The 11,574-nt window shown below is 43.4% G+C and overlaps 1 protein-coding gene across 2 annotated transcripts in view; it reads right to left on the reverse strand.

Moving 5' to 3' along the window:
* TMED10 (transmembrane p24 trafficking protein 10) overlaps nt 1-7,603 on the reverse strand; it is a 32,908-nt gene extending 25,305 nt beyond the window's left edge. The window contains exon 1 of one of the 2 annotated variants that reach the window (XM_065940399.1): nt 6,866-7,603. In XM_065940399.1, coding sequence (XP_065796471.1) covers nt 6,866-7,090 — 225 coding nt within the window. In that variant the 5' untranslated portion in view covers nt 7,091-7,603. The remainder of the gene's footprint in view (nt 1-6,865) is intronic. The other variant, XM_065940400.1, reaches the window with a different exon arrangement.
* Between the last annotated feature and the right edge of the window lie 3,971 nt (nt 7,604-11,574).

Raw genomic sequence — 11,574 nt, forward strand, 5'->3', positions numbered from 1 at the left:
ATACCGGAATCTATATCATTTAGTCTTTATGAAAATGTGGTTTGTAACTCAAAGATTCTGAGTCCCTACAATAGGCTTTTATTATGAACCTGAAGTAATGAGAAAACTTCTATATTCACTATGCATGATGAGTTGGTACTTCCTGCTTCAATTCTGTGCAGCAATCTTTAAATCTGAAACTATTTAGCCCGATTTAGCCTCATTTTATGAAACGAGTAGGGAAGGGATAACCTCAATTGGAAATCTCAACAGAAAACACATCCCAATATGGGCCTGAAGGAGAAATCTTTGCAACATAGTCCCACCCATCATCTCAATCCACTTCTCTCTGTGTTCAGAAAGGCCTTGGCTGGGGCGTCCCTGGTAGCTCAGTGGTAGAGATTCTGTCTGCCAACTGAGGAGACACAGGTTTGATGCCTGATCTGGGAAGATTCCTGCATGCTACCAGGCAACTTAAGCCCATGGGTCACAACTACTGAGCCTGCGCTCCAGAGCCTGCGAGCCACAACCACTGAGCCCACATGCCGCAACTATTGAAGCCCGGGTGTCCTAGAGTCGGTGAAGCCACTGCAAACTAGAAGCCTGCTCACCATAACCAGAGAGTAGCCCCCTGTGACTGGAGCAAAGCCAATGCACAGCAATGAAGACCCAGAGCAACTGAAAATTAATTAATTAAATTATTAAAAAAAAAAAAAAAGGCCTTGGCTGGCCACTCAAATACATTTTACCCTATTAACCACTCCTTACCACCTACTGCTTGATTTTCCATTATAAAACTCATTACTACCTGAGATTTGTCTGTATCTTTTCAAACTTGTATTTTGTCTTTGTTCTCACTAGAGGTCAAGGACCTTGTCTGCTATTCATGCCTATAACCCCAGCTATGTTTGGCATTTGTGCTAAGTATTAAATAAATATTTACTGAATGAGTGGGAAAAATCACAAAACTTCAGAATTACTCTCATTAAAATGCTCTTTATCTGTCACTGCAATGACACAGGGAGAGGAAGTGAGATAAGCAATTCAATTTTCATTTACTAGAGAGAAAAGCAAAGTACTAATATCTATGGCCCACTGCAATAAGCCCTGCACAATAAAGAGCTCACCTCCATTAGCCCTTCTAATAATTCTATGAACACTATCATCCCCATCTTACATATAAGAGACTCAAAGAGAAAGGTTAAGTAATTCCCCTAAGACCATACCCCCTTTAAATGGTGGAGCTGATGGGATCTGAACCCAAATCTGTCTGACTCCAGACCCAAGCTCAATAAGACTAAAATATTTAACTCAGTTGTACAATAATGCCTCCACAGTAGGCATGATATTACTTTCTATTACTGGGGAAGCACACAGGAGAGGTGTACAGGCAAAGACTGGTACCGGTTAAAAGAACATTTGTGTTCAAAGAATTGCAAGGTATTCAGAATGGCTACAGTGAGGAGAAGGAGGAGACAAGTGAAGATGAAAAGATCAGAGATGAGATTATGACAGTGCCAATTCATTTGTTCACTCATTCCTTAGGCTGAAGTCCTACTATGTACCATCCACTGTATTAGACATAGGCATTTCAATGACAATTCAGACATAGGCTCTGCTCAAGGTTAACGTCTACCTGAGGAGTTGGGTAAACACTGAACTGCAAGGCAGAGTGATATATGGTAACACTCATGTATTCATTGGACATTAAGGTGCTCCTTGATAGGAGGATGATGAATGAGACAGGTTCATCAAGACACTACATTCACAAAGATCCTTCTAAGAGAGAGTGTCTCCATCAGGGCAATAGCTAAATGCCAAGCCCAGGTGATCAACTTTTGCAGAAAGTATCCATGTCTCCAAACCGTGGCTGCTTAAACCAGGAGTGGATATATGACCAAAAGGAAAATAATTAACAGGCTGTTTGAAGACCTAGAATGTGGCCTGGGATATAAAAAGAAGCTGAACCAACCAGATCCTTGCACACTGGAGTTGCACCTCAGAAGGTGAAATGATGCACAGAGAGAATTCTTGAGGCAGAGTCTGGACCACTCACGGCTCACTGCTTTAAAAGAAAGCAGAACTAAGTGGACAGAGGCTATGAAAAAGGTTGCAAATTGTGCTAAGGAGTGGGATCAAGCTCACATATAGGTTCTGCAGCCTGCACAATATATTAAACTTTTAAAAATGACACCTGACTTATGGTCTCTAAAATACCATGCCTCACAAAAAGGAACCACAACTTCTCGGAGGAACAGCTGCATCCAGGTCAAGGGTCCGACATACAAAAGATGAGCCACGGGCACCGCCTAGCTATTCCACAAAACAGGGAAGCCATCAAAGTCCAACAGGATTGGGTCAAAAGGATGTAGGAGCCAAAGGGACAAGTGAGCGTAAAGAATGACTGCAACTGACTAAAACAATCACTCCAAAAATGGAAGCAAACAACAATAAAGAATGATCTCAGTATAATACTTAAAACAACCACCTTCTTCAGAGTACAGTGGCAGTGACAAAGGCAACAACTGCTTGCTCTGAAAACCAACAATAAAAAGGAATGAACTCTGCACTGAGCCCAACTTTCCTTCCTGAACTATAAATTTTAGAGTAATCAACTGGCCTTAAGTGATGAATTTCTTAAGAATAATCCCAGCTAGTAAATACGAAAGGAACAATTAGAAAATCATCATTTCACAATCTTAATGAAACAATATATCCACATAAGTCATCAATAGCTTCACAAATTAAAGATTAATTGGCAGCTTTACATTAGAAGCTCCAGGCTGTTACCAACTTCGTAGGCAGGATAATGCCCCCAACCCCCAAGAGATGTCCATATCCTTATTTCCAGAACTTGTGAATATGTGATTCTATGTGGCAAAAGGGGGTTTGCAGATGTGGATTAAATTAAGGGTCCTTATAAGGAAAAGAAGGAAGCAGGAGAGTCAGAGGAGATGAGATGATAGAAGCTGAGAAGGGAGAGAGGTTTGGGTGGGAGAAAGGAAGACAAAGTTTTGGAGATACTATGCTTCTGGCTTTGAAGATGGAGGAAAGGGTCACCAGTCAAAGAGTACAGATGGCCTCTATAAGTTGGAAATGGCAAGTAAATGGATTCTCCCCTAGAGCCTGCAGAAGGAACACAGTCCTGTTGACACCTTGATTTTAGGATTTCTGACCTCTAGAACTGGAAGATAAATGTGTGCTGTGAGCCACTAGTGAAAGTCGCTCAGTTGTGTCTGATTTTGTGACCCCATGGACTATAGTCCATGGAATTCTCCAGGCCAGAATACTGCAGTGGGTAGCCTTTCCCTTCTCCACGGGATCTTCCCAACCCAGGGATCAAACCCAGGTCTCCCACATTGCAAATGGATTCTTTACCAGCTGAGCCACAAGGAAAGCCCAAGAACATGTTGCCTTTCCCTTCTCCAGGGGATCTCCCCAACCCAGGAATAGAACCGGAGTCTCCTGCATTGCAGGTGGATTCTTTAGCAGGTGAGCTACCAGTGAGCCACTAAGTTCATGATAATTTGTTACAGCAGCAGATGGACTTTAATACACACAACTGAATCCACTGATCTACCTTAGCAGCACCAAGGGACACAAAAGTACTGTGTGCAGTGTCATGATGTCACATGAAGTACACAATACCACTCGTGAAGTAACCTCACATAAACCCGAATCCAGTTACCTCTTTATAGTTGATTACTTTTACAAGAACAAGGGGGACAGACTCGTCAAATGACACCTTAAGGAAGCAGAGACAAACCTATAATGTAGGACATGATTTAAGGACTACTGACTCCAATAATATAATTCAAGCAAATTAAAAAAAAAGGGAGCTGGGGAAGAGAGAGTGAAACTATTGTAGATTAAAGAGACTTGAGAGATAAAACAAATTAATTTTAAATAGCTATTTTGAGACAAGTGGAGAAATTTGAGCATGAAGTGGTAGGTGGCTCAGTGGTAAAGAATCCGCCTGCCAATGTAGGAGACATGGGTTTGATCCCTGGCTTGGGAAGATCCCCTGGAGGAAGAAATGGCAACCTACTCCAGAATTCTTGCCTGGGAAATCCCATGGACATAGAAACCTAGAGGGCTACAGTACATGGGGTCACAAAAGAGTCAGATACAACTTAGTGATTAAACATCAATCATTAGATAGCATTAAGGAATTATTGTTAACTTTGCAAGGCATGAAAACAGTCACATAACATTGTGATTAAGTTCGTATTTTTAAAGAGATTCATCCTGAAGTATGAAAGACTGAAATACCATGATAATTAAACTTTAGTTTAAAACGATTCAGCATAAAATGAGAAGGGAGAAGTAGTTAAGACGAAACAAGTGTGACACGATTCCGATAATCTGGGTAATGTGTACATGGTGGACAGACTGTACTCTTCTCTATAAAAAATAAACAAGTACCAAGACCAACTTGAATTAGTTGGTGATATTTTAAAATCAAGAGCTTTCGCTTCAAAATCTGGATTTCTAACTTCATTTGAAAAACCAGATGTGGCAACAGGTCCACATCAAGAGATGAGTACTGACTATTCCAAACTGAGAGTTTCCACTACTCCTCGTTATCCCCCATTTATCATCACAGCTGCTGTTTTTCTTATAGCTGGCCCAATTCATTCATTTATGTTACCTACTTGGCATCTAGGAGAAGGACCTCAGAAGTAGTCTGAGTAAGCTGGTCAGTAGCAAGAGAACAGAGCAGACAGAGGATGAGATGGTTGGATGGCATCACCGACTCAATGGACATGAGTCTGAGAAAACTCTGGGTTATGGTGAAGGACGCCAGGGAGGCCTGGTGTGCTGCAGTTCATGGGGTTGTAGAGTCGGGCATGACTTAGAAATAAACAACCACAAAGTAAGAGAACAGAGCAGACATGGGGAGAGCAAATGTGTGATGGTAAAATGCTAGTGTGTAGATACAGATTCCTGCTGCCGAGGTCCCTTCAGCAGCCTTGGATATAAATGTAATTCCTGTAAGAACTTGCTATATTATATGCTTCCTGTATTAAGTGCTTACTAGAAGCAGGGCAGTATGCTTGACATTCAGAAAAAAATGAACATGAAAATAATTACTGCCCTCACGATACTAACAGTCTAATGAGGAAGACAAGATATAAATACAAGTAGTTACACTGTAAGATGAAAATAAACTGAGTTTAGGGTACTGTTCAGGGTGGCTCATATATAAAATGCAAAGGGGAGTGATGACAAAGTGCCTAAAGCTTCAGGAACAGATCATGAAGAGTGCTACAGAGTATGTTGGAAAATTTAAACTTTACCAGGTAAAGAATAGTTAAGGTTTTAAAACATAAGTACCAGAGGGGCAACACTAGAGATGAGAGTAAACTCTCTTTCATTGCTCAAATTCTTTGATTCTATCCACTACACCCTTTGAAGAGCCAGAGCAGGACCCCCAAAATACTGTATCTAAGTCTGTAAAGTTATGCCATCATTCGTTTCTTGGCCAGAGAGAAGTTTGGGGCCCGAAGAGAACAACAAAAGTCTGGCTCATGGTGCAACAGTGGTGAAAATAGTTTACATCTCTCAAAGTTCAAATAATCTGCATCTGTTAACCACTGTGCATACTCAGTCACTATAGTCATGCCCAACTCTTTGCGACTGCAGCCCGCCAGCTCCTCTGTCTGTGGGATTCATCACGCAAGAACACTGCAGTGAGTTGCCAAGCCCTTCTCCAGTGAATCTTCCTGACCCAGGGATCCAACCCTCATCTCCAGAGCCGCCTACACTGCAGGTGGATTCTCTACCCTCTGAACCACCTGGGAGGCCATCTGTTACCACTATTGGGTTCCTTAAAAATAAACTATGGTCTTATTACACCCAAAGCTCTAATAAAGTGTAAAAATGTTTCTTCCTGTCTGGGTTCACGACCCCTCCTGCTAAAAACAAAAACCAGGTGCTTATAGTGAATGAATAAAATTTACCTAAAAGACAATCAACTATTGACAGATATCAAACACATTAACGCTTCAAAGATCAGGTCTGGTCATCATCCCCAGTCAATATGGGACCAAACTGGCACTACAGCAATAATTGTCACCATCCAAGAGTATCACTGAAATTTACAGAAAACTTGGCCAAGCCCAGACTCTGGGGAACCAGAAAGGAAAGGACTAGAGACTGAGACCGTTTTATCACCAAAAACCGACTTTAATCAATCACAGGAATGACAAATAAAAGACACGGTGAGAATAGGGCTGCAGCAGTTTTCTGTCACCTTTTTTAACTCCCAACCTAAGAATCCACTTCAGCTCTGACACCAGCTCTATTACCTTTCTGAGCCTCAGTTTTATCACGTGTAAAATGAGGCTAAACAGTACTTACTTCATAGGGTAGGGTAGGAACTAATTGCTAATATGTGTACAACAGCACGGGACCTGAACACAGCTGATGCTCAAGAAATAACAGCTTTTTATTATTCACAGTAAATTTAAGCTATTTCATTCTTTTCCTGCAGGTATCAATGTCTTATGATGCTGATCCCCCAAATAATCAGCCTCCAAAGACTTCTTCGAAGACCCCTAGTTAGCAGTTCAAAGTTACCTAAAACCAAAATAGGGACAGGACCCTAACAAGGACTCAAAGTCAAGGCCGCGGCCGCTCAGCGGTCACCACATCCGCCAAGGCCCTGGCGGGCCCTCTAAAGGGTTCCCGGGTTCGGTGCGCGGTTCCCAGTCCCGCCCCGCGACCGCCAAGGAGCGGGGTGAGGGGGCGGTCTCGACGGCGCGCCCTTCGCCCTCAGCGCGGCCAGGCCAGCCCTCCAGGCCTCCGCCCGCCCGACTCCCCGATCCTCGGCCACCTCGCCGGCGCCTGCGGTCTCCCCTCCCCGCCCCACCCCGCGCCGCACCTTGAGATGGGTGCGCAGGCCGCCGGCGCCCCCAGACTGGTCGGTGATCTCGTACGCGCCCGTCACCAGCAGGTCCTTGTGGATTTCCTCGCGGAGGCACTTGCGGGAGTTAACGGGCAGGTGGAAGGAGATGGTGAGGACCGAGCTGGGACCAAGCAGGAGTAACAGCAGCAACGCGAACGGGCAAGGGCCACGCCGAGCTTGTGGGCCTGAGGAGCCAGACATGGTGCCGGAGACTATTCACCGCCCTGGGCCTCGATCGCGCCGGAACCAGGATGGCCCACGGAACTCACCTCTGACCTTCTCAAATTCGCCGGCGCCATTTTGGAGACTGGCAAATAGATGGGGGCGGGGGAAATGTATTAGTAAACCTTTAGAAAGTGAAGAAGGGATATGATACTACGTCATGCCCACAAATTAATGTGGTTAAATCAGATTTTTCCAGGAGTTTCCAGGAAAAGTTTCATTTTTATTAAGCTCAGTCCCTGCTCAGTCGGCCATAGCAAGTACGGGCAGCTCAGGAAGTAATTTCCTTTTAACTTCCGGAAGTAGCGCCCGCGAGGTTTAAGGTCGGTGATACCATAGCAACCAAGCCCCAATAGGAAACAGCCACACTGCCTATCGCTGGGCCCGCCCACCAACCACCCCCCACCGGCTGTGGTGCAGTCCTAGCACCCTGGTGACAGTTGGGACGTAGAGCTCTTAAGAGGAAGACTTCCAGAAGCAGAGGAAAGATTCTAATTTGGCTATTAGGCGAGTGGGGGCCAGAACTTGAGAGAAGTGGTGGAAGTCTCCTGGTGAATGTGAGCTGGAGGCGTCCAGTTCGTGCGCCTGAGCGGGGGTTATTTGGGCTGTAGTAACTAATTTCTGAATGTGCATCTTGTTTGGCAAATATTGAGCACCTACTTTGTCAGGTATTATTCACGCTAAATTTGGATTAATATTTAAATTGAATGAACACTGTAGATGGACCTAATGTGGTTTACCAGATTAGAGTTGTATATGGAGGGCAAGTATTGGTGTATTTTAAACGTTTAAAATAACCGTCTTACGAGTCATAGCAAGAAAATTTACATAGTAATCATTCATGCTTTCCTGTAACAAATATTTACTGGTTACCTATTGTGTGCCAGACTCTATACCATTCGTACATACTGACATGTTTATTGATTTAACCATTATGGAGATGCTGTGAAATATTCAAGGCTAAAAAAATAGGAAGATGAAAAAAAGAGTACTTAAGTTTGAAATTATCTTACTTTGATGCATGTTTATTGAGCATCTACAGAAATACCCAGAAGGTGGATTGTCTGCACTTAGCAAATTAAATAACTGTTCCGTATTTATAACTTCTTTCAGTCTACCTAGTTGTTTTCTTGGAGCTGAAGTCGCACAAATAAAACAAGAACAAACATAAAGGAGCTGTAAAGCATTTTCAGTTCAGTTCAGTCGCTCAGTTGTGTCTGGACTCTGCGACCCCATGAACCGCAGCACACCAGGCCTCCCTGTCCATCACCAACTCCCAGAGTCCACCCAAACCCATGTCCATTGAGTCGGTGATGCCATCCAACCATCTCATTCTCTATCGTCCCCTTCTCCTGCCCTCAATCTTTCCCAGCATCAGGGTCTTTTCAAATGAGTCAGCTCTTCGTAAATAATTTTAAAATTTGACAGAAGGCATATAATAATTATTTTATGAGGTGTCTACTTTGGAACACTTAGTCTGATTTTTTTATCCCTCTTCACAAGAGATAATGGTTGCTAATCTACTCGTTGGTGGTTTAGTCGCTAAGTTGTGTCTGACTCTTGTGACCCCATGGAGTGTGTGTGTGTGTGTGTGTGTGTGTGTGTGTGTGTGCAAAGTTGCTTCAGTCATGTCTGACTCTTTGTGACCCTGTGGACTGTAACCCACCAGGCTCCTTGTCCGTGGGATTTCCCAGTACATCCTGATAATTTGCATTGGTCTTTTCCTTGCCAGTGCGTGGAATCAGTACCAAGTCATTACCTAATTCATTGTTTACTAACAGTCCTGAGGCTCTGCTGATCATCAGCAAGAGATTTGCAAACCATAAAAAAAAGCCTATGTGTATGTTTTCTTTAGATTTCTTACATTTAAATAATAGCTTACATGTTTTAAAATATTTTCACACATATTAATTATCTTGTTTGGCACTCTCAAAAACCAGTGTGACAGAGGCTGGGCAAATCTTTTGATTTTATAGACGAGGAAACTGAGGTTCTGAGACCCCAAAGAATTCTTGTACCCAAAGTCCCATAGTTTAAAAGTGACAAAGTCAGTCTGAGGGCCTGAACTATCTTTATAGGGTACTATTAATATTATTTATATTTTACAGGTGAAGAAATTGAGACTTAGAGAAATTGAGTTACTTTCCTCAGTCACAGCTCTCAAGTCCTTTCCTGTCTCACTTATCCTGGTCCCCAGCTCTTCTGTCCCCCACCCCCTCTGCCCACCCTTCCCTCCTTTATATTTTTCTCTTTAGTACTCATCGCTATCTAATGCTGCATACATTTTACTTATTTATCATTAAATTAATAATTTAATGATAAATCTGTCTTAATATTAATCTGTCTCCTTAATTAGGATATCTATTTGTTAGGCGCAGGGATTTTTGTCTATTTTGTTCACTACTTTATTTTCTGAATCTCAAATAGTGCCTGGCACTTAGAAGGCACAATAAATAATGATTCAATGAATGCAAGATTAATTTCTTAGCTCCTAGCAGGAGGTCTAACAGTAAATCTATTCCATTTTTCCTTAGCTGTTTTCACACAAATTTGTTTAATCCATAATGTATCCAAAGTGTAGGATACCACTTCAGTTTCAGCAACAACATGTTTGGTTTTTTTTTAATTGAAAAACGTGTTCTTGTTTCCATACAAGTTTACAGGGAAAAAACCAAAAAACTCCCCTCTCTGCTATGTAACTAGAGGGCAGAGTAGATACTCCAGGGAACTAGAACTTTTCAACTTTACCTCTGTGTTAAATAAGGATTTCCCTGGTGGCTCAGATAGTAAGGAATCTTCCTGCAATGCAGGAGACATAAAAGATGTGGGTTCGATCCCTGGGTTGGGAAGATCCCCTGGAGAAGGGAATGGCAAATAAGGTATCATTTCACATCTGTTTGGGGAAACGGCCTCATTCTGAATTGGAGAGCAAATGGAAAGTGTCCCCCAACTAGAGAAAATGGTGTTTTTTTTCCCCTGGCCTCACAGTGCTCTGCTATCCCATCATCCTGAAACTTCCCCAGCCAGCCTCACCTAAGATTCCTGAAAACCCCACTCCCCTATCCCAGCCTCTGAAGGTGAAGAGATGTCATCAGGACACGCCCTCCACCCAGTCTGTCCTTAAGCCACAGATTCACAAACTTTCATTTGTATGAGAGGGAGTTTATTTAACACACACCTCACTCCAGACAGTGAATCAGAAGCTCTCATTAAAAATCTGCATTTGTAATAAGCTTGCTGGGCAGTTCTGTGGTTGGGAGTCCTGGATGAGCTACGGCCCCTTGATGCCTCCTTCAAGCAGCCTAATCCTCTGGTGTGGCTTGAGGCTCCCCGGCTCCCACGCAAAAGCAGTCAAGGATGCCTAACTCCGGTGTCCCTGCCCATTTGTGTGTACAGTCCCACTCACAAAGCTGTATTTGAATAGCTCAAACAGGATGGCTTCTGTGAAGAGACAAGAGAGCCTTTTGGAAAGCAGTTTGTCATGTGTCATACTCTTTGACCCAGAGAGTGACTCCAAGGATCTTTTCTGTGGGTCCTCTAAGTTCTAGAGTCCTCTGGGGAGCTGGTCCTGGAAACTCTATGTTGCCCTGTGGGTGATCTCATCCCATCCAGGACTTGAAATGCATCCATAGAGGATAACTCCCAGGTGTGAATCTCCAGCCCTGCCCTCTTCCCTAAACTCCAGAGTCTGTATTAGGCTCCTGACCTGACATCTCCACTTGGATGACTAATAGGCAACTCACACTTAACTCTTGATTTGCCCTCTCCCCCTACTCCCAAATCTGCTTCTTTCCCCATCTCAGTAAATGACACCACTTTCTACTTCTTCACTGAGGCCATACTTGTTTCCTCTTTCTCTTACCCCCCAACCCACACAGAGCCAGTTCATCAGCAAGTCCTATGAGTTCTGTGTCCTAAATATATGCCTATCAGTTTCCACTTCTCTTGAGCTAGAGATCGGCCAAATACTGCCCAGCTAGGCAGGCCAAATCCGTCCGACAACCTCCTGCTTTTATATTGCCCGGGAGCTAAGAATGGTTTCCACACTTGCAGAGGGTTGTTACAAATGAAGGAGAAGGGGCAGGAGAGAGAGGGGGAGAGGTAGAATGTGTGCAAGAGCGCTTATGTGGCTCGAAAAACCTATTTACTATCTGACCCTTTACAGAAAAGTTTTCTTCTCTCACCAAGATAAGATTACAGCCTCCCTCCTGTTCCATTCTTACACCACTGTAGCCACACTCCTTAATACATCTCGTTATTTTCCTGAAAAGATGTAAATCAGACGGATCAGAATAAAGCCCAAATACTTTAGCACGTCCCACTGATTGCCCTTGCAATCAGTCTCATGCCTACCTCTCTAATCTCACCTTACTCGATGATCACTTCCTCCTACCACCCACCCAATCACTCTGGCCTTCCAAACAGTTGAAGCTTCTACCTCCATCAGGGCCTTTGCACTGAAT

The sequence above is a fragment of the Muntiacus reevesi genome, chromosome 7 (assembly GCF_963930625.1).
Source record: "Muntiacus reevesi chromosome 7, mMunRee1.1, whole genome shotgun sequence".
Taxonomy (NCBI): Eukaryota; Metazoa; Chordata; class Mammalia; order Artiodactyla; family Cervidae; genus Muntiacus; species Muntiacus reevesi.